At 35.5% G+C, this 23,492-nt stretch overlaps 4 protein-coding genes and 1 long non-coding RNA gene across 5 annotated transcripts in view; 3 read left to right on the forward strand and 2 right to left on the reverse strand.

Moving 5' to 3' along the window:
• LOC113468339 overlaps positions 1–763 on the reverse strand; it is a 2,837-nt gene extending 2,074 nt beyond the window's left edge. Inside the window, exons 1-2 of the mRNA XM_026825169.1 lie at positions 758–763; positions 543–594 (exon numbers count right to left, since the gene is read on the reverse strand). Coding sequence (XP_026680970.1) covers positions 543–594; positions 758–763 — 58 coding nt within the window. The remainder of the gene's footprint in view (positions 1–542; positions 595–757) is intronic.
• Positions 764–770: 7 nt separating this feature from the next.
• On the forward strand, positions 771–5,006 carry LOC103511401 (sodium bicarbonate cotransporter 3-like). Its single transcript, XM_026825170.1, has 3 exons — positions 771–860; positions 4,233–4,408; positions 4,748–5,006. Exons 1-3 carry the CDS (start codon positions 771–773, stop codon positions 5,004–5,006), a joined length of 525 nt encoding a protein of 174 aa, XP_026680971.1.
• Positions 5,007–5,253: 247 nt separating this feature from the next.
• On the reverse strand, positions 5,254–16,361 carry LOC103511402 (tetratricopeptide repeat protein 19 homolog, mitochondrial). Its single transcript, XM_008476126.1, has 4 exons — positions 16,345–16,361; positions 15,726–15,855; positions 14,038–14,300; positions 5,254–5,677 (listed from the first exon to the last, which is right to left on the reverse strand). Exons 1-4 carry the CDS (start codon positions 16,359–16,361, stop codon positions 5,254–5,256), a joined length of 834 nt encoding a protein of 277 aa, XP_008474348.1.
• Positions 8,634–11,060, forward strand: LOC113468343. The gene is made up of 2 exons (XR_003392127.1): positions 8,634–9,053; positions 9,132–11,060. It is a non-coding gene; the product is annotated as an uncharacterized LOC113468343 (long non-coding RNA).
• A 375-nt stretch (positions 16,362–16,736) lies between the features above and the next one.
• Positions 16,737–21,161, forward strand: LOC103511403 (RNA 3'-terminal phosphate cyclase-like protein). Its single transcript, XM_026825171.1, has 8 exons — positions 16,737–16,785; positions 17,247–17,255; positions 18,022–18,257; positions 18,639–18,809; positions 18,958–19,279; positions 19,665–19,767; positions 20,075–20,155; positions 20,869–21,161. Exons 1-8 carry the CDS (start codon positions 16,737–16,739, stop codon positions 20,951–20,953), a joined length of 1,056 nt encoding a protein of 351 aa, XP_026680972.1. The 3' UTR covers positions 20,954–21,161.
• Positions 21,162–23,492: the final 2,331 nt, after the last annotated feature.

Below are 23,492 nucleotides of genomic sequence, written 5' to 3' on the forward strand. Positions count from 1 at the left end.
CGATCTAAAATACCACAGCCTAGTGCTTACAAGAGGTCTGTTTTTCATTCCTACACCACATTGATGCGGCGTCAACTTGATGTTCACTCTGTGTCAGGAGTGGGGGTAAAATGTGGAAATTCAACAAACATGATGACATCTAGTGGAGAAATTACGAAACATTTTTTTCAATGTGTACAGGGCTGACAAATACAGGGATGGTGTTTTTTTTTATGTTGTCTAAATTTCAACAAAATAAATCTATACATATGTAATTACATACTACCTATTTCTCCATTAAGAATTCAAGATCAAGAAATAATAATGAGTTTGAAAACACATGGTTAGACAAACAGATAGGTAATTAGCATCAGGGATTTAAGATGCAGCATTGACACTGAAGTAGGGGAAGTGGAATGAAAAACATGCATCACTTCACGTCGGGTTCGCATTGCAGCCACGTTGGAATGAAAAACAGACCTAAGGCAGACACACTACCAACAACCAAGCTAACTATTCTGGCTGGTACTAACCTTACATAACAATCATAACTAGTAAATTACCTTCATGTGTAGAATGGCTCTCTTGACAGGGATTTAAGACGCAGCATTGACACTGAAATAGGGGAAGTGGAATGGAAAACATGCATCACTTCACGTCGGGTTCGCATTGCACCCACGTTGGAATGAAAAACAGACCCAAGGCAGATGCACTACCAACCAAGCTAACTATTCTGGCTGGTACTAACCTTACATAACAATCATAACTAGTAAATTACCTTCATGTGTAGAATGGCTCTCTTGATAGTAGTAACAAGTTCGGATTCCTCTTCCACAGGCTCTTCTAACCCAAGCAGTACTAACAATCCAAAGGGAGAGAAGGTAAGGTGTGTTTGGAAGAGCTGGGGAGAGCCATTCCTGCATAGTGAGACTGGTGTGTGTTTGTACATATTGTATGTTCAAATGTTTTGGTGCTCCTAGATTTTTAACTGCCCCAATGGACTGGTTAAGTGATGAACCATCTGGGCAATTGCGTGCTGCTGGTTTTTCCTGGCCCCATTCAGAATGAGTGGGGGTAATGTAAGGAGTTAATTAGCTTGTCGCCAAATAGAGGCTAAAAACCCTCGTCTCCAAAAACCTTTGCAGTCACACAGTAACGTTAATATATTAGACAAAGAGAACCGTGGCCTTATAGCTAAGTAATAAGTGTAATAACTGAAACAGGGAGAGAGGGGGAGGTGCCTGTCAGAATTTTCAAGAAAAAAGAAAAATGTGGAGTAGAACATGTTTCATGTTACAAAAAAAAATTCATTCATATTTGAGAACATACATAATTCATAAAGAAACTGGTGGAAAATCTCCGAGCTCCCATTATTAACAACAAACAAGAGAGGGTAAGGTGTGTTTGGAAGAGCTGGGGAGAGCCATTCCTGCATAGTGAGACTGGTGTGTGTTTGTACATAACGACCCATTGTATGTTCAAATGTTTTGGTGCTCCTAGATTTTTAACTGCCCCAATGGACTGATTAAGTGATGAACCATCTGGGCAATTGCGTGCTGCTGGTTTTTCCTGGCCCCATTCAGACTGAGTGGGGATAATGTAAGGAGTTAATTAGCTTGTCGCCAAATAGAGGCTAAAAACCCTCGTCTCCAAAAACCTTTGCAGTCACACAGTTAAAAAAAATCGAATAAAAAAAATCGTCTCACTGTACCCCACTCCCCCTTATACTGGGTGTGCTGGAAAACAATCACTTGAAAAATAGATTGGAACTTAAAAGAGAGATTATCTACTTTGCTAATATCTTCAATTTTTTAAATTGACCACCCTGTATGAAAAACTTTTCCTTCCCCAAATCAGAACCGAAAGTTCGTGTGAGAAAAGTTTTCTAACGAAACATTAGAAACTGGAATTCTAGCTATTTTTAGGTACAACTTGCCATAAAACTCATATTACCCAAGTTACCTATTTTTCACTACTTAGGCTGCCTAAAACTAAACACTAAATAACTATTTATTTTGTTTTGAAATACATAATCGTAGTTCGTAGGGACACTCATGGGACCAAGTCTAGTCTAGAGTCTAAACTAAAAAGATAAAAGTAAAACTTTGCATGATAGTAAGTTAGTAAGCCATAGCATGACACCCTACACCCACTATAGCAAACAGCACTAAGTATGTACTTATCTTTCTACACTACACAGTACGAGCAGTCTTGTTTCATTTTGTATGAACGCCGAGTAACTATTTGAGTATGCAATGTGCAACATAAGATAAATTAGTGGATATGTCTGGTTCTCTTTTCCCATTGTAGGTAGTTGGGTACCTAATTATTACCCACAACAACTGCCAACTCGTCTGGTCTTTTTTATGAGCGTTATTATTTTCCACTTCCTTTCATTTATTCATCCTTCTTTCATTTCCCACTATCTCCGTTATGCATGCATGCCTGTACAGTAGTGAATTATTTACTTGAATTTATTTATTTTACAACAGGGTTTTACTTCTAAGCTAATATGTAGTAACTTGTGTATTCTATGAATGGATAATGTTATCCATCTTGCTTATTTTATTGTTTCAATATCGAATTTTTCCTACTAAGATAATCCTGAATGTCTCAATTCGTTAGAGTACCTATTGAATTAATTCCGTTACATGTTTCAGAAATTCTTCTAATACTGTATCCGTTTTGTTCACAGATATGAGTTAGAGCGTAGCAATGGATTTATCCTCGGAAAATGAGGATCCCCCTCCTAGGGACCCGCGGGCTACTCACAATGTCCTTCAGTCCTACAATGAACACGAAATAGAGAGTAAGTAAAAGCTTTCCTATGGCCAGGACCACAAGAGTACTAAATAACTATTTATTTTGTTTTGAAATACATAATCGTAGTTCGTAGGGACACTCATGGGACCAAGTCTAGTCTAGAGTCTAAACTAAAAAGATAAAAGTAAAACTTTGCATGATAGTAAGTTAGTAAGCCATAGCATGACACCCTACACCCACTATAGCAAACAGCACTAAGTATGTACTTATCTTTCTACACTACACAGTACGAGCAGTCTTGTTTCATTTTGTATGAACGCCGAGTAACTATTTGAGTATGCAATGTGCAACATAAGATAAATTAGTGGATATGTCTGGTTCTCTTTTCCCATTGTAGGTAGTTGGGTACCTAATTATTACCCACAACAACTGCCAACTCGTCTGGTCTTTTTTATGAGCGTTATTATTTTCCACTTCCTTTCATTTATTCATCCTTCTTTCATTTCCCACTATCTCCGTTATGCATGCATGCCTGTACAGTAGTGAATTATTTACTTGAATTTATTTATTTTACAACAGGGTTTTACTTCTAAGCTAATATGTAGTAACTTGTGTATTCTATGAATGGATAAGGTTATCCATCTTGCTTATTTTATTGTTTCAATATCGAATTTTTCCTACTAAGATAATCCTGAATGTCTCAATTCGTTAGAGTACCTATTGAATTAATTCCGTTACATGTTTCAGAAATTCTTCTAATACTGTATCCGTTTTGTTCACAGATATGAGTTAGAGCGTAGCAATGGATTTATCCTCGGAAAATGAGGATCCCCCTCCTAGGGACCCGCGGGCTACTCACAATGTCCTTCAGTCCTACAATGAACACGAAATAGAGAGTAAGTAAAAGCTTTCCTATGGCCAGGACCACAAGAGTGTAAACTCGGTTTAAGTTTAACTCTTAATGTTTAAGGATTGAGCAATCTGATTTAGTGATGGGAAAAATGAAACTTTTCAGGGCTCCGGATCCCAGGTTTCGAAACGCTCTAAGGTTTCGGATCTGAGTTCCGAAACTTGACAAGACTTTGTTTTGGGGATTATTTTTCTGATGTTCGGGAAATGCGAAAGTTTTTCATTCCTGAGACTTCCTTATGTGCTTTCCTCTTATGGTTTGATATGATCGAATTCAAACAACGATCATTATGTTGTGTAATGTTGCCATTCAAAATTTTGTGGAAGAAGTTTTCATTTGAAAATTGTGAATAATTTTGAGAGAATTTGTCAGTTTGAACACCATTGAATTGAAGATTTAAAAGTACCCAAGATGATCGATCTGGTCTCATTCTAGGAAAGACGTAACACAAAGAAAAAGACAATTCCAATTATTAACATTTCTGAGGCTTATCTAACTTCTCGTGGGTGAGAGTCCCGTTATAATAGGACAATCCCTTCCTAAGCTAGCTATGTATAGCTACTACATAATTAAGGGGTAGAAAATATCTGAAAAGCTCAATTTTTCTCCACTTTCAGTAACACCTCCATCACAGCGAGTTCAGTTCATATTGGGAGAAGACGTGGATGATGCTAGTCACCATGCACATCCATTGTTCAGTGAAATGGAGGAGTTGGTACGAAATGGAGAGGAGATGGAGTGGAAAGAAACAGCCCGGTAAGTTTGTTTTTAGGTCTTATCGTCCCGAAATCCTAGAGAGAAAGCGAGCATTATCTGTTTAGGATAGAGTCCTCCCCGGGAGGGAATCAAACCCGTGATCTAACTGTTTTCAATGGCTAAATTGATAAAGCACAAAAAAAAAAATAATAATAAATTAATAATCTGATGATTCCAACCGTAGAAGGTTTAGTTTATGCCCTTACCTAATCTATGGTTTGTCTTGTTCATTTTGGTTAGGATTTTTATAAACGCCCTGTAACTTTTGAGTATGCAATGTGCAAAGCAAGATTAATTAGAGGAGATGTCTCATTTACTTTCGATTATATATTATTTCAGTTGGATCAAGTTCGAAGAGGACGTGGAAGAGGGGGGCAACCGATGGTCAAAACCTCACGTGGCGACCTTGTCCTTGCATTCCCTATTCGAACTCCGTAGTCTTCTACTAAATGGTTGTGTCATGTTGGATCTGGAAGCGAATAGTCTCGAACAAATAGTGGATCTGTTCATTGAGAAACTGAGAACCACGGAATCGATTCCCGATCATGAATCCTCTATGGGGATATGGAGCATGAAAAAAAGCATGAATAATCTGTAATATTTTGTTTCTGTGTAAAAAATCATAATCCTGTATAAGTCATTCCTTATATTATTTATTAGTTACGAACATAATCCATACAGATGTTTTGTATGTACGTATTTATTTATTAGGTGATGAATAAAATGTGTTTTGACTTGTAATTTATCATTCCTCAATCCTTATATTTACATATCTAAATACATACATGTATTGCTGTGTAAATTATATCTCTATGGCGTATGGCTCAAGGGTTTTGTGGAAATACTCAGTCCCAAGAGCTGACCAACATGTCTTGGGAATAAAACTTTATTAGCTTCATATACACATGTCCAAAATTGATGAGAATCATAGCAAGCTCATCCATTTCAGGCAAGTGTTTTCCTATCCGTACAGCTTTCTCCAGATACTTGATTGTCTTTTCTGTGTTTCCCCGATGATAGCTGATGGTTCCCATGTCATTAAGAAGTTGAACTACATGTTCGTGAACCTCGCCATGTATCAGCTTGCACAGTTTGTATGCCCGTTTGAAATGAATAAAAGCATCATCATACCTGCCCTCTTTGAGCAGTAGCCGTGCATACCAGTCATTTGTCATGGCACATAACTCTCGTGTGTCGCGATCTTGAGCTCCCTCCTCGAGTTTTTTGTTCAGATGAGACAAACAGAATTCATATCCGATTTGTGCTTTTCTGAAAGCAGGTTGGGGCACATAAGGGTGTGTTAATTTGGACTGGAGTGTTCTGGCTCTCAAGTAAGACACATATAATAAAGGAAAGATCTGATACATCTGACTTGAAAATCACAGTAAAATGAAGTACCTATTTAGGTTTTCTTATAATGGTAAAAGGTACCAACTTTAAAGATATGTAAGTAAATACCATTAGGATTGTTCAAAATCATCAAATATTGAAATTAAACATTTAAAGACAGATTATTATTCACAGACATCTCCAGATTACATCAATTTTATTTATTTGGTAGTTCTTTAGGTACTGAGATAGGGCTATTGTTGCTTTAGCATAGAATGGATCTTTGATTGTCTCCTTGTAAAAAATAAAATTACTTACCTTTAAACTTCAGATGTTGACTGACCATGCTTTGGATATTTTAACAAATCTTGAAGAACTTAAGAGGAAAATATTATTTTCACTGGTAAAAAAGTATCATAAATATAGGAAAAGAAAAACAAGTTAGCTTCGAAAAAAATATGAAAAAAGAGAGAAATAAAGGACTCTTGAACACTTTCAAAATTTCGTGAGGAGAAAAAATGCCTAATGGAAGAAATTTTACGTACTCAAAGGCAGTGGAGTGCATGAAATCAATGCCGAGTAGCTACGTAAACTATTCGACAAAATTTGTGGTTGGGTGGACGAGCTTCTTTTGGAGAATTTTGCCACATTAAATAAAGGGGGGGGGGAGAAGTAATGTCCAAAAAAGAGTGAGGAAATTTTCGCCCTGGCCGGATCTAGCCAGGACGCAGTGACCAAGGGCGTTTAATTAAAGCCGATGACCCTACTTATACCAATACCAATTCGAATCTCGAGCTTACAGATCGAGAGTTAGCGCTCTTAACCGGAGGCATATACCATTCGTTCGTAGAAGCTCAACCCATCCGTTAGGGCTATTTCCCCCTACACTTAAGCCTCGGAGTGGGCTTTTTGTGTATTTTTCAATTCATTTATTTTTATTATTTAATAAAAATAACAGATATAGAAAGGTATGACATAAATGAAATAGAAAAAATACTAATAGTGACACTAATAATGATGAATAATAATACCAGACAACCCCGGGCAAGAATTGCGTGCAAGTTTTACTATCTTTTGTATGCAGCATGCAATATGTAGGTTTAGTCTATTTGTATACTCGTACTTCATAATTTACAGTGCGATTTATGTTCTGAATGAAAGGGTGGTTCCGACCCTTGTACGTACGTACCCTAAAAGAGAACATTCCTATGCAAAATCCAAGAAAAAAAAAAAAAATCAAATTTAGCGCACAAAAAAATGCCATTATAAAAGGTCAGCCTTTGTCGATCTGCATGGTCCGTTTCCACTTAAACAAATAAGGTGTATTTTTCAGTGGTCAATGGTCAGTTTCCTGAATAAAAGAGAACATTCCTATGCAAAATCCAAGAAAAAAAAAATCAAATTTAGCGCACAAAAAAATGCCATTAAAAAAGGTCAGCCTTTGTCGATCTGCATGGTCCGTTTCCACTTAAACAAATAAGGTGTATTTTTCAGTGGTCAATGGTCAGTTTCCTGAAAGGAAAATGTTAGCTTATTGGGAACACCTCTATAAAATGTTAGCTTATTGGGAACACCTCTATAAAATGTTAGCTTATTGGGAACACCTCTATAAAATGTTAGCTTATTGGGAACAAACTGAACCGAATTTCCCAGCCCAGCTTTAGAACTTTTTTTTTAATTTGCTTACTTTACTTAAACACTTCATTGTCCTTTTGTTGTAGATTTTAGAAATTGATTAATAATAAATTTTTCTGGGGTTTCGTAGTATAGTTTACTGTTTCTATTTCATGAAGGACAATAAAGTTTTATTCCCAAGACATGTTGGTCAGCTCTTGGGACTGAGTATTTCCACAAAACCCTTGAGCCATACGCCATAGAGATATACTCGTAATTTACACAGCAATACATGTATGTATTTAGATATGTAAATATAAGGATTGAGGAATGATAAATTACAAGTCAAAACACATTTTATTCATTGGTTAGTTTGTTTTGTAAAATATTCAATAGACCGAGTGGACAAATAATGAAGTCACGGAAGGCCGAGCTTAAAAATGTTTATAGGTAGTAAAGTTCGCTTTTTTATTGGACCTAATTTCTGTTACTCTTCACTTCGTTCTCATTAAAAGCATTAGGAGACGAGGAAAGCTCACTGAGTATTATGAAAAGCTCCATTTAATGCGAGTTCTACCTACGTGAGTATGTTTGACATATAGGTAATACGCTCCAAACAGCATTTTAAAAACCCATTACATTTAAAAGAGGAAAGGAAGGGGTAGAAAAGAGCTCAAGTTTGTGAAGGCTTTATATACAGTGTGTGTTGTCATCACATCTCTGTCCAGGCTTTCACTGGACAGAGATGTGATGTAGGTAGTCCCCTACCCCTACCCATATTGGAAAAAGCTAGTTCAAAAAGCAACCTCTTTTTCATCAGAAAAAGCAAGTTCCAAAGGGTTTTTGACTTTGACAATTCAAAAATATTACACTGAAAACTGTCGCCTATCTACTACCTACATATCTAAAAATCAATTAAAAAGCCAAAGTTCCTACTATGAAAAAGGGCATGCATATTGGTTATGCCATTCTCGAGTGGGTAATGGAAGAACAAAAGAAAAGTTATGTCATGATAAATACCAAAATTATTATTATAATTCAAAATTTTGAAATAAAGTTGGAATGTTCCATTGCTCCAGTGCCATCTTTTTCAAGAGAATTCCAATTAAACTCTTCAGCTTCAAGAGGGAATTCAATTAAAATTCCCACCACGACTCAAGAAGAAAAACATCTTGGCGTCACCCACAAATAATATTTACATTAGCTTTTGAATTCTTGAGATAAACCATTTCGCCATTTATTTAATTTTCATCTCTCTTATAGTCGCCAGTGTACAGGGCTGACAAATACAGGGATGGTGTTTTTTTTATGTTGTCTAAATTTCAACAAAATAAATCTATACATATTACATAATTATATACTACCTATTTCTCCATTAAGAATTCAAGATCAAGAAATAATAATGAGTTTGAAAACACATGGTTAGACAAACAGATAGGACAAACTTAAAGGTCTTAAAGTATTAAATTATCTAGCTATTAGTATTACAAAACATGAATTTATAGTTATGTAATAGACAAACTGTTACCTTTAAATAAATCCAGTAGGAAGGTATATTTAAAACAAAATAGATAATTTAGAACACAACATCACTAAAAACATCACATTTGATACATTATGATATGATAAAAATTAGTTTGTTGATAAAATACTATTGGATAACCCAAAAATCACACACACACAAAAATTAGGAAACTAGTAGGTTAATTATCATGAAATTTAACGTTTTTTCAACAATGACCAGATGAAATAATATTATAAAAAATTAGGAAACTAGTAGGTTAATTATCATGAAATTTAACGTTTTTTCAACAATGACCAGATGAAATAATATTATAATTTAAAAATAAATAAAGACGAACGTAATAAATATTTTGATATGGAAAAAGGATATGCCATAAATGAAGAGAACTAACTATTTAATTTTCAAATAAATAAAGACGAACGTAATAAATATTTTGATATGGAAAAAGGATATGCCATAAATGAAGAGAACTAACTATTTAATTTTCAATGATTTTTTATTATTTTTACAAACGATAATTAAGTGTCTTTATAATTCAAATGTTTGTAACGCATTTTCATGTCATTTTCTAAAGCCTTTGTAAACAGAAGAGATAAATAAACAAAAACGAAAAGAAATGGCAAAGTGTCTAGAAAGAGATTTGAGAAATGCTTCTACTGAGACACTGCCACAATTTTTGGAGGGAATGTGGGAGGGTGAGGGGATTTAGCAAAAAATTTCCGAGGCTGCGTAGCGCCAGTGACCCCTCTTTTCCTCTTCAGCGACCCCTCTTCAATAAAACCTCCCCTCCTTAACCCTTGTCTAAAATCGATTCCATATACAAAGGTAAATATCTATGTAGGTACTTATTACCTATAATCTCTATTTAGCTGCTTGCTCTTCGTGCACTATGTAATTTTATCAAGTTTGCCGGTAATTTAATTTCTTTTTTCGTACACTCTGCGAAGACCTACAACTATAATTTTATCAATTTTCTTTCGAAGAAAATTATGTCTCGATTTACTTGATTGCATAGCGCATAGCTATATTGCAGGTGGATACCTACCTATATCTATTGGCTGAGGACATTTTTTTTCCACGAATTAATCCTCTAATATATATTCTTCATTTACTTTATTTTTTGGTTGAGGGTGACAGTGCACAGGAAAGGTACTGCTATGTGATGTGCTATCAAGTCATTTCTCCGGAAAGGGCTGGAGAATAGGGATTAAAAAATCAGTATCAAGATAAAATTCTCCGTTTTATTTTTCAATTTTAAAACTAAAATATTGTCAAAGGTAAAAAATAAATAATAAGTTTGATAATAATATTACTTAAAATTAGGAACGTACGAGTTAATATAGGGAAAGAAACGTGACTGGCAATAGCTAGACTACTTAAGTTAAATAAGATAACATGAGTGGACTTTCTACCAAGGTCTACATCTGGAATAAAAGAAACTGGCGTGAAGGACACGAGTGTTAAAACACCAAATAGAAGAAAAAACTCATTATTAAAGAAAAAGTATTAATAATATTGTAGCTATAAGACTTTCTATTTTACCTATTTGTAAACAAATGAACAAGTTACGTATCTAGAAAAAATGTCTGAGGAAAAAATAAATAAAAAACAAGTGGTTTAAAAAGACCTTAGACAGCTCTCACCCTTCTCCAACTACAACAGTTACAAATACTTGAAATTTCAATAACAAAATGACTAGAACAATGTATGGTAAATGACATGCCTATGCTTTCATACTTTAAAATACTCATCGGATTATTTTTCACAAAGGGCGGCTACTCACTCGCTCCTCTGATGTTACCTTATGTCCTTCGACCTTTTTCTAGTGGAAAGTATTAAGTACTAAAAATATATTGTAAATTTGAAGTACACATTTCCAACGTATAAAAACAAGTTAAGAACGAAGAAAATTCAATTTAAAATAAATAAAATAAGAACTACATGGTTAACGTAAGTCATAAAAACCTTTCCTTACCCCAATATCAACCGAACCATCAATCTTTGAATTCAAAGTTTAATACATATTTCCTATTTTGTCATGGGAGTAAATTTAACCTAATCCTAATACACAGTAGAAAATATGGAATACCTAAACATCCATTGGACTTGAAATGAAGACTTTACATTACGAGTACTTTGGGTACACATAATTTCATTACCTATTTTTCATATTTCGTAATTTTTCAGGATTTTTTTTTTCAATAATGACCTCGCCCCTGTCAAAGGAAGAAGTCTCAGTAAAGAAGCTACCTACAATTTTTTTCATTATTATTTTATAGGTATCTTCTACCTAACTGCAGTGAAATTATAGCTTTTACGAAAATTAAAAACGAAAAAAGCTCTTGACTTGGAAAAAAAAGGAAAAGTATAGAAAGTGAAGTGGATACAAGTATCTCGAGTTCGTTCTTTTGTTTGTTGTTAATAATGGGAGCTCGGAGATTTTCCACCAGTTTCTTTATGAATTATGTATGTTCTCAAATATGAATGAATTTTTTTTTTTTGTAACATAAAATATGTTCTACTCCACATTTTTCTTTCTTCTTGGAAAAAAGTATAATATTCTGACAGGCTTTTGAAAATTCAATTTTTATTTGACGTTCCAAGGAAAAATGTAAAATAGTTGCCTCAGATTCTTGAACAAATTGCTTATTTTGCCATGTTTTGAACAAATAAATGCCATATTTTCCCAAAATAAGTGCCATATTGCCATGTTTTTTAGTACCATATTTTGGAAAACTAAGTGCCATATTCTGAACTTCTCTGGTTATTACACTTATTACTTAACTATAAGGCCACGGTTCTCTTTGTCTAATATATTAACGTTACTGTGTGACTGCAAAGGTTTTTGGAGACGAGGGTTTTTAGCCTCTATTTCATACAGGATTTCTCATAGCATGAGTAGTTTTGGACTTAAATCACTGCACTTGTTTTGTAAAGAAATCACAATCTCCATTTGATACTGATGTAAAAGCATTTAAAAAGGTGGAGACAACAGGAAAACGTGAAAAGTGTGAACACACGGGCGAGGAAAAAAGGAAATGAAAAATTTGGAAAACGAAAATCCCTTATCAAAAATATGATAGGTGTGAAGTTGCAAATCCTCTTGTTGCATCACGAATTCTACCATAAGATTCATTCACACGAACGAGGAATCGAGGAAAATAGGAAATGAAAAATTTGGAAAATCCCTTATCAAAAATATGATAGGTGTGAAGTTGCAAATCCTCTTGTTGCATCACGAATTCTACCATAAGATTCATTCACACGATGTCCGAAACCGATTTTTCACAGCCGATTTTTTTTATGTGATCATTTTTCTGATCAGTGATCAGTTGCTATGTTCACATCCTACTTTTTGTAGCGGGAAATTTTTGAATTTCAAATTTCGTCAACATGTGTGTTTGTTGTGTTTGTGAATGTGTTGTGTACTTGTGAAGGAAAGTAGGAAAGAGAGCTGTCAACTGTGACCATTTTACTACATTTGTACATTTTCAATCTTTTGTATCTGGTCAATTTGGGCTAATGACAACCGAAGTCGTGCCCCTTTTAAAATAAATTTATGAAAAAAAAAAAAAATTGTTCAACAGTGTGACCATATTGGGGATTTTGACCCTAGATTTAGGGACTTTTGAAGGTCTCTTGAGACTTTTTTGAGCATCTAGGGTCTAGGGACTTTTTCGTCGAATTTTTAGGGATTTTTGATTTTTTTTAGTGACTTTTAGGGATTTTTGGAAAAATTTCCATCATTGTAGAAATTTTCGTATTTCTTTACGACAACCGGCCGGGCCCTACAAATTTGTTACCCCTTGAAATTATTTTTTTAGCTGTGAAATATTGGACAATTTCAATGAGATCTTATTGGAGTAGGTAATGGGTTCAGTGGAGTAGTTTTGGAGCTAAATAAAAGATTTTTAATAATAATAATAATGAACTTATTATACCTACTGTATGCCTTTTTTCCCTCTACTTTACTCATTTATTTTTTTTTTTTAATTAGAAATATAGGTAGCTTTCTAAATTTGTTTATGAAAATAAAAAAAAAACCTTGCTTTGCTTTTGTATTTCATTGTGCGTGAAGTTAGCACCACAACTTTTGCTGCGAATTTGTACCAAAGCCCATCATTTAGTACCCATTTTGTTCCAATTCACAGACATCTCCAGATTACATCAATTTTATTTATTTGGTAGTTCTTTAGGTACTGAGATAGGGCTATTGTTGCTTTAGCATAGAATGGATCTTTGATTGTCTCCTTGTAAAAAATAAAATTACTTACCTTTAAACTTCAGATGTTGACTGACCATGCTTTGGATATTTTAACAAATCTTGAAGAACTTAAGAGGAAAATATTATTTTCACTGGTAAAAAAGTATCATAAATATAGGTTTTTGAAATAATAAATTGGCATAAAAGAAAAAAAAATCTCATTTTTGTAGGTAGGTTAAAATTAGGGTTTATGTTTATTAATAAACCTAAAATGAATGATTTTCCTTACTCTGAAAATATTCTTACCTGAGGTCTGTTTTTTCTTGAGCAATCTTGGCCAACTTGAGACTTATGTGCAGCACCTTGTTATCATTTTCCTTGACTGGTTTTCTTATAATGGTAAAAGGTACCAACTTTAAAGATATGTAAATACCATTAGGATTGTTCAAAATCATCAAATATTGAAATTAAACATTTAAAGACAGATTATTATTCTTAGGTTTTCTTATAATGGTAAAAAGTACCAACTTTAAAGATATGTAAATACCATTAGGATTGTTCAAAATCATCAAATATTGAAATTAAACATTTAAAGACAGATTATTATTCACGGACATCTCCAGATTACATCAATTTATTTGGTAGTTCTTTAGGTACTGAGATAGGGCTATTGTTGCTTTTGCATAGAATGGATCTATGATTGTCTCCTTGTAAAAAATAAAATTACTTACCTTTAAACTTCAGATGTTGACTGACCATGCTTTGGATATTTTAACAAATCTTGAAGAACTTAAGAGGAAAATATTATTTTCACTGGTAAAAAAGTATCATAAATATAGGTTTTTGAAATAATAAATTGGCATAAAAAAAAAATCTCATTTTTGTAGGTAGGTTAAAATTAGGGTTTATTAATAAACCTAAAATGAATGATTTTCCTTACTCTGAACATATTCTTACCTGAGGTCTGTTTTTTCTTGAGCAATCTTGGCCAACTTGAGACTTATGTGCAGCACCTTGTTATCATTTTCCTTGACTCCATTGCTCATTAACCTCTTCATTACTTCAGTGAAAAGTTTCTCTGCTTTGTCATATTGTTTCTGGGTTAATGCTAGGTTGGCCATCACATCATAAACATAAGTGATACCATCTTGATTTTGGAGCTCCTGAGCCATCTTCAAGGCCACATGCAACATTTTCTCGGCCTTTTCATATTCATCTTTCTGGATAAAAGAAACAAAGGTGTTTTCTCATTATATGGATTTCAGTCATACCTAGCCTATTTCTCCCCCCTTTTTATAACACTCATAGGTGAAAATATGCTTAAAGTCAAATCACAATTGTGAGCACACATGAACAAAACAGTTGAGAGCTTTTTGTGGGATACAAAATGGGTCATTGTTTGATTAGAGAGTTTCAACATTAGCAAGACTTAAGACTTATGTGCAGCACCTTGATGGTCTTTCTTGACAGGGAGTTTTACCTACCATTTGACAACCAGCTATCATCCTAAATTGTGAGCACACATGAACAAAACAGTTGAGAGCTTTTTGTGGGATACAAAATGGGTCATTGTTTGATTAGAAAGTTTCAACACTAGCAAGACTTAAAACTTATGTGCAGCACCTTGTTGGTCTTTCTTGACAGGGAGTTTTACCTACCATTTGACAACCAGCTATCATCCTACTGCAATTAACCTCAACAAGCCTGAGTCAGGTCAGGAAAAGCCAGCAGTGGAGAGTTACCTAGATGGTCACCAATCCAGGTACTAACCATATGCATCATTGCTTAAATTTAGTGAGCCATTTGTATTCAACATGACTTTGTGCAGCACCTTGTTGGTCTTTCTTGACAGGGAGTTTTACCTACTATTTGACAACCAGCTATCATCCTACTGCAATTAACCTCAACAAGCCTGAGTCAGGTCAGGAAAAGCCAGCAGTAGAGAGTTACCTAGATGGTCACCAATCCAGGTACTAACCATATGCAACATTGCTTAAATTTAGTGAGCCATTTGTATTCAACATGACTTCACTACTGGTTACGACTGTTTTGTAGACCATGAAAGTTACAAATAACTAGGTACTAACATTTTTTTTAAAGAGGTTGGATAAGGAGAACTGTAACTGCTAAGGTCTTATCATCCCAAAATCAAAGAGAGAAGGAAGGATAGGAGAAAATCAGCTGTTTGCATAAGAGAAAATTAGCTGTTCCAAAAACAAACTTCATCCCTTGAGGATAAAATACCACAGCCTAGTGCTTACAAGAGGTCTGTTTTTCATTCCTATGCCACATTGATGCGGCGTCAACTTGATCTTCACTCTGTGTCAGGAGTGGGGGTAAAATGTGGAAATTCAACAAACATGATGACATCTAGTGGAGAAATTACGAAACATTTTTTTCATTTCCCTCAATACAATTACAATATGGCAGAACCTGAAGCTACTCGAGACTTCCATCAGGGATTAAAGACACAGCATTGACACTGAAGTAGGGGAAGTGGAATGAAAAACACGCATCACTTCATGTCGGGTTCGCATTGCACCCACGTCGGAATGAAAAACAGACCTAAGGCAGACGCACTACCAACCAAGCTAACTATTCTGGCTGGTACTAACCTTACATAACAATCATAACTAGTAAATTACCTTCATATGTAGAATGGCTCTCTTGATAGTAGTAACAAGTTCGGATTCCTCTTCCACAGGCTCTTCTAACCCAAGCAGTACTAACAATCCAAAGGTGCCACATTGATGCGGCGTCAACTTGATCTTCACTCTGTGTCAGGAGTGGGGGTAAAATGTGGAAATTCAACAAACATGATGACATCTAGTGGAGAAATTACGAAACATTTTTTTCAATAAACAAAAACGAAAAGAAATGGCAAAGTGTCTAGAAAGAGATTTGAGAAATGCTTCTACTGAGACACTGCCACAATTTTTGGAGGGAATGTGGGAGGGTGAGGGGATTTAGCAAAAAATTTCCGAGGCTGCGTAGCGCCAGTGACCCCTCTTTTCCTCTTCAGCGACCCCTCTTCAATAAAACCTCCCCTCCTTAACCCTTGTCTAAAATCGATTCCATATACAAAGGTAAATATCTATGTAGGTACTTATTACCTATAATCTCTATTTAGCTGCTTGCTCTTCGTGCACTATGTAATTTTATCAAGTTTGCCGGTAATTTAATTTCTTTTTTCGTACACTCTGCGAAGACCTACAACTATAATTTTATCAATTTTCTTTCGAAGAAAATTATGTCTCGATTTACTTGATTGCATAGCGCATAGCTATATTGCAGGTGGATACCTACCTATATCTATTGGCTGAGGACATTTTTTTTCCACGAATTAATCCTCTAATATATATTCTTCATTTACTTTATTTTTTGGTTGAGGGTGACAGTGCACAGGAAAGGTACTGCTATGTGATGTGCTATCAAGTCATTTCTCCGGAAAGGGCTGGAGAATAGGGATTAAAAAATCAGTATCAAGATAAAATTCTCCGTTTTATTTTTCAATTTTAAAACTAAAATATTGTCAAAGGTAAAAAATAAATAATAAGTTTGATAATAATATTACTTAAAATTAGGAACGTACGAGTTAATAAAGGGAAAGAAACGTGACTGGCAATAGCTAGACTACTTAAGTTAAATAAGATAACATGAGTGGACTTTCTACCAAGGTCTACATCTGGAATAAAAGAAACTGGCGTGAAGGACACGAGTGTTAAAACACCAAATAGAAGAAAAAACTCATTATTAAAGAAAAAGTATTAATAATATTGTAGCTATAAGACTTTCTATTTTACCTATTTGTAAACAAATGAACAAGTTACGTATCTAGAAAAAATGTCTGAGGAAAAAATAAATAAAAAACAAGTGGTTTAAAAAGACCTTAGACAGCTCTCATTTTAGCCTGGTACATAAGTAGACAATATCCCTTGATCTTCTAATCAAACAAAATGTACTTTTTCCTCTATTGCATTTGATGTGTTATTAATTTATTTCATTTGTCAGCTCCCATGGCGTAGTGGTCACTGCGCTTGCCTTGCATGCGGGAGACCCGGGTTTAATTCCTGGCAGGGTCAAGAAATTTGTATCATGCAAATGATTGATTCTGTGACTGGCTGTTGTGGGGCCCACTCAGCCTCGTGAGGAAAATTAATGGCCAGGACTTAAAGGTAAGATTTTAGCCTGGTACATAAGTAGACAATATCCCTTGATCTTCTAATCAAATAAAATGTACTTTTTCCTCTATTGCATTTGATGTGTTATTAATTTACCTATTTCATTTGTCAGCTCCCATGGCGTAGTGGTCACTGCGCTTGCCTTGCATGCGGGAGACCCGGGTTTAATTCCCAGCAGGGTCAAGAAATTTGTATCATGCAAATGATTGATTCTGTGACTGGCTGTTGTGGGGCCCACTCAGCCTCGTGAGGAAAATTAATGAGTAGCTATGACATAAAGGTGCATAGCAACTGGTGCCAGCATGGTAGGTAAACATTGGCTGTTATGTTATTGAGATATTGGGAAAATCCTACAATGCTGCAGTGAGCACCAAAGTTGTGACATAATAACACAAACTGCTTTTACATTTATTTCATTTAATATACCTTATTTATACTATCAGCTAAGACTAAAAAGTCCCATTATACCAACCGTTTAAAAGTGTGATGAGGTTAAAATGATAATGGACAAGGCATAGATGCATAAGGTTCATGCACATAGTTACAAAGAACAAATTGAAGTGTCTTGAAAATATGAGTGTTTCATTGCCTTTATATTTTGTAGCTGTGAAACAAGTGTTACATTATGTCACATGCTACAAACTTCCTTATGATCAGACCAAACAATAAATTGCACGGTTTTGCATCATGCACACTGTACAGAAATTATAAACCTTTTTTTTTTTTTTTTAATTTATTTTATTTTAAAATCCCTTCCCAGAATATGAAGTCAACTTGCTGAGGCTCATTGACAAATTAACAAATGGAACCACCCTTGAAGTAAATGAGACTGGAACCACATTGGTATTTCAACCTGGTATTCTAGTGGGTGGCTTGATACAGCATGAATGCTGCAAGGAAAGAGGAATTGGTTACTACCTGGAAGTGTGTCTTGCATTGGCCCCATTCTGTAAAAAAGGATTGCAAATAGTTATGAGAGGAGTTACCAACAATCAAGTAAGTATATTTTATGTTTCCTTGAGGTTTCTATTAAAGCTAACTATTACACAGTGGACTGTAGACAGGTACTTGCATTTTTTTTTTTAGAAAAATCTTAGGAGACATCACTATTTAGTATTATTTTTTAATTCATCATCATAACTACCAATCTTGAGATTGGTTTGTAGTTCTCCATGCTCTTCTATCAGAAGTCTTCCTCTTCATTTCAGTGTATGATTGACATCCGGAGTATTACACTATTTGATTTATGTAGTTCAGTCAGGGTCATCCTCTGCCTTGATTTCAATTTAATTTTAAATTGTCCAAGTACCAATTTATTGTATTTACGAACGCATTTGACTTACTAATGTTATTTTATTTATTTTTATAAACCTTTAGAAAGATCCATCAGTGGATTCCTTCAAAGCTGGTGGACTGCCTGTGTTGAAACAATTCCTGGTTGTTGATCCTGGTATTGAACTTATCATTAAGAAGAGGGGTATGGAACCTGAAGGAGGAGGGGAAATCTATTTCAACTGCCCAATCATTAAATCTATTAAACCTGTTCAGGTAAGCTTGAAAGTTTTCTGGAAACTTTTTTTTTTTTTTTAGCAAGTCTGTTTGTCAAAGTTTGACTGTTGCTGTAGAAATTTATTTTTTATGTATTTAGTTTTTCATGAAAATAAATGTATTTTTTTTTCTTTTTTAATTTCTATAGAGCAAAGACATGGGTAAAATCAAGAGGATTCGCGGGACAGTGTTTGCTCTACGTGTCTCTCCAGCTATTGCCAATCGTATAGTGGACACTGCCAAGGGCATTCTTCTCTCCTACCTGCCAGATGTGTACCTGAGCGTTGACCACTGCAAAGGGCCCAAGTCAGGCAAGTCCCCAGGGTTTGGGGGCAGTATCTATGCAGAGAGTAGCACTGGTGTTGTCCTAACGGCAGATGCAGTGTCTCCACCACCTCCTGCTACAAGAACAGTGCCTGAAACTCTGGGCGAGCAACTGGCTTATAATTTGCTGGAGGAAATTTCAAGAGGTAAGTAGTGTTAGGTTCCTACTACCTTTTATTACCTGTGCTTACCTGTGCTTTATTTAGACTGTCATAGAAGGACAGACAGTTCTATCTGCCCCAGCGGTGTAGTGGTCAAGATGCTTTTCTGGAGGGTATTTATAGCACTATTATTAAACACAACATTACGAATAACAGTTGTTGTCTTTTCCTTGTTTACAGGTGGTATGGTAGATTCATCATTCCAAAGCTTGGGCTGTCTTGTCATAGAAGGACAGACAGTTCTATCTGCCCCAGCGTTATAATGGTCAAGATGCTTTTCTGGTAACAGGAGGGTATAAATAAGCACTATTAACACTATTAGTAAACACAACATTACGAATAACAGTTGTTGTCTTTTCCTTGTTTACAGGTGGTATGGTAGATTCATCATTCCAAAGCTTGGGCTGTCTCTACATGGCACTTCATCAGAAAGATGTGTCCCAATTGTTGATAGGACCTTTGTCCCCATACACGTGAGTTTCAAAGCTTTTTTGCCCCTCAGAATCTACACATAAGAAAACTATAGTTGACCAAACAAAATAATTTTTAAACTGAATTTTGCAATTGGTTTACCTTACGATGGATGACTCTTGAAGGCTTTGATAAAAAATTGGTCTCAACACACAGAGAGAATTTACTGATGAGTTTTTGTGGGCTTCGTATCTAGAGCTAGAGGTTGGTGGTTTGAGTCTAATTGTAGTCCTGTTATTCGATTTGTATGAAAGTGGGACATATAAATATACAAAATTCAAATTCCTCATTTAATTTTAATTATTCCAGGGTTCAGTTCCTGAGGCACTTGAAGCAATTCTTTGGTTTGAAATTCAAACTGGAGCATGAAAGTGAAATCAATCCAGAGCATCATAGAAGGACAGACAGTTTTATCTGCCCCAGCGGTATAATGGTCAAGATGCTTTTCTGGTAACAGGAGGGTATAAATAAGCACTATTAACTATTAGTAAACACAACATTAAGAATAACAGTTGTTGTCTTTTCCTTGTTTACAGGTGGTATGGTAGATTCATCATTCCAAAGCTTGGGCTGTCTCTACATGGCACTTCATCAGAAAGATGTGTCCCAATTGTTGATAGGACCTTTGTCCCCATACACGTGAGTTTCAAAGCTTCTTTGCCCCTCAGAATCTACACATAAGAAAACTGTAGTTGACCAAACAACATTAATTTTAAACTGAATTTTGCAATTGGTTTGCCTTACGATGGATGACTCTTGAAGGCTTTGATAAAAAAATGGTCTCAACACACAGAGAAAATTTACTGATGAGTTTTTGTGGGCTTCATATCTAAAGCTAGAGGTTGGTGGTTTGAGTCTAATTGTAGTCCTGTTATTCGATTTGTATGAAAGTGGGACATTTAAATATAAACAATTAAAATTCCTCATTTAATTTTATTTATTCCAGGGTTCAGTTCCTGAGGCACTTGAAGCAATTCTTTGGTTTGAAATTCAAACTGGAGCGTGAAAGTGAAATCAATCCAGAGCAGGAGGAAGATGAAAAGCCATTGAGATGTGGTCAAGAAAAAGTACAGCTTACTTGTGTGGGAATACAATCCAGAGCAGGAGGAAGATGAAAAGCCATTGAGATGTGGTCAAGAAAAAGTACAGCTTACTTGTGTGGGAATAGGATATAACAAACTGGTGTAGAAAACGACCACTGACACACTGGACTAGACTGTGTGATCGAGTGGTCAACACAGTTGTCTCTTGATTCGAAGGTTGTGGTTTCGAATCCCGGGCGGCACAGGCAAATGTACGTTGTCTGTTTCGGCTTTGTATTGAAGTAAAGCTCGAACGCCAATTTGTTTTGGCGAATGTTATTTTCTGATTATTATTATTAATATTTTCATGTACCAATGAATCAAAACAAGCTGGTGTAGAAAACGACCACTGACACACTGGACTAGACTGTGTGATCGATTGGTCAACACAGTTTTCTCTTGATTCGAAGGTTGTGGTTTCGAATCCCGGGCGGCACAGGCAAATGTACGTTGTCTGCTTCGGCTTTGAATTGAAGTAAAGCTCAAACGCCAATTTGTTTTGGCGAATGTTATTTTCTGATTATTATTATTTTCATGTACCAATGATTTTTTATCAATTTGATTAAAACAAATACAGGTAACGCCTATAAAAAGGCTAATATTTTATTTATTTTTAGTTGGATTGCATGCAATTAATATTACTACCTTGCAGGTACACATCTTTCACCTAGATACCTAACTATACACGCTAGCACGCTACAAACTACCTAGGTATACAGTAGCTAAGCCATTGTAGTACTATAAATAAAGGAGTAGCACCAAGAGCCAATAATATACATAGTACCTAGAGATCCATTGTACGCGTATATTTTTCAATAAGATAAATACCAGCGCAATGTGTTTGATTGAAATTTCCAGCGACATGATGGTAAGTTTCGATCAATATGAACATAATAAACGATCCATACACATCTCATCACTCACTTTCTTTTGGTTCAAACACGTTCAAGACTTCTGATTGGATACCGCGAGAAGTATTTGTGATATGAAAAACAGAATTAATATTGAAGTAGCTATGAAAAACTGAATGAATATTGATGTAGAAACGTAGGATGAAAATAAATATATGAAATCAACCTTACAATAGCAATGAGAACTAACAATGAGCTATGAACACATTTAACATAACATTATTATCGAGAAAACTGTTTGCAAATAACAATAAATGACTTGATGGTAAAAAATATTCACAGTGAATGCCATTTCCATGCGTGTTCTGGAATAGAATGGAATATCTTGTTTACTGCTAGCTGAATGAGACTGAAAAGGACATTTAAACTCATTTTTTTTTTTTTTTCTAGAGTAGGATGGGAAAGGGCTTTTTAAACACACAACTCAACTGAGGTGAAAATAATTATGGATCACTGAAGTTAATCAACGTTGCACGTGGTTGGTATCCGGATGGGTGATCATGTGGACAATCGCGTGCTGTTTTCCCGGCCCTACTCAGGCTGGTTGAGGTTAATGTGAGTAGGCGGGTAGCTTGTCACCAAAGGGGGTTAAAACGCCCGTCAGTAAATATCTTGGTGCAAATACCTTCGTGGTCACACCTACGAGTTCAGTAACGTTGGACCCCTTAAAAATAAACAAAGGCACCAAAAATGCAACTAGTGTAGCTAGAAAAAAAAACCTCCTCTTCTTCATTTCCCTTATGCCCTAACGAGCGTGGGGTCCCCGTAAAAAATAAATAAATAAAGACACAAAAAATGTAAACAGTGTAAAAAGTGGCAAGAAAATACCTGAGGTCTCAGCGGGATATGAAGTGAGACATTCTGAGTCTAGCGCCTCGTACTCAGACCATTCTAATATTGGTATAGCACCTTACCGAGCCTAATGTTAAGCAGGAGTGGTCTCTACTTCCATTCAACAAGAGATTAAGAGATTTAGAGCCTCGAAAGGAGATAGGAAACGAATCTACCAGTTCTCGAAAGATCATGGGAGTTGAGCAACTTTGTACATGTACATGGTTAATATCTGAACTTGTGACAATTTCTTCTAGGGACGTCCGTTCGGGAAGTTCTTTTTTTTTTCAAATGCAAAATGAGTTTACCTACTTTGAATCTCATCAGCGATTCGACTGTATGGGAAATTCTTTTATTAGGTATTATTATTATTTTTATTTTACGGAAAATCTCCCAAGCCTTATACCTATACCCCACGGTAAAAACCAGTTTTTCCGCGGAAAATCCACGCCTGCTCCTACCTACGCGTCTCTTTCGGATAGACTCTTCACTTTCACTTTCCTATACAGGTATAGGTGCTCTCCTATACAACTATAGGTGCTCTCTTGTATATTTAGTTATAGGTGTCTTCCTCTACAGTTATAGGTGCTTAGTACGCGTTCATAATGATTTGGAACTAAAAGCGTCATGCGGTGATGTTTGTCTAAGAAAAATACGACGGAACTTCTGTGAATATTATCGTTTATGATCGTTTTCTTTCGATGCCGGGAATAGGTCAAGTTCTTACCACAAATTCGTAGTCCCATGGCGTAGTGGTCACCACCTTGTATGCGGGAGACCCGGGTTTGTTCCCTGCGGGGCCAAAAAATTGGGATAGGCCTCGTAAAGAAATTTTCGACCCTATAGGTATTATGTACAGGTATAGAAGGCACCTATTAAGAAGAGAGCTATATGGGTTCATAC

Source organism: Diaphorina citri, unplaced genomic scaffold, assembly GCF_000475195.1.
Source record: "Diaphorina citri unplaced genomic scaffold, Diaci psyllid genome assembly version 1.1 scaffold711, whole genome shotgun sequence".
In the NCBI taxonomy this organism is placed as follows: domain Eukaryota; kingdom Metazoa; phylum Arthropoda; class Insecta; order Hemiptera; family Psyllidae; genus Diaphorina; species Diaphorina citri.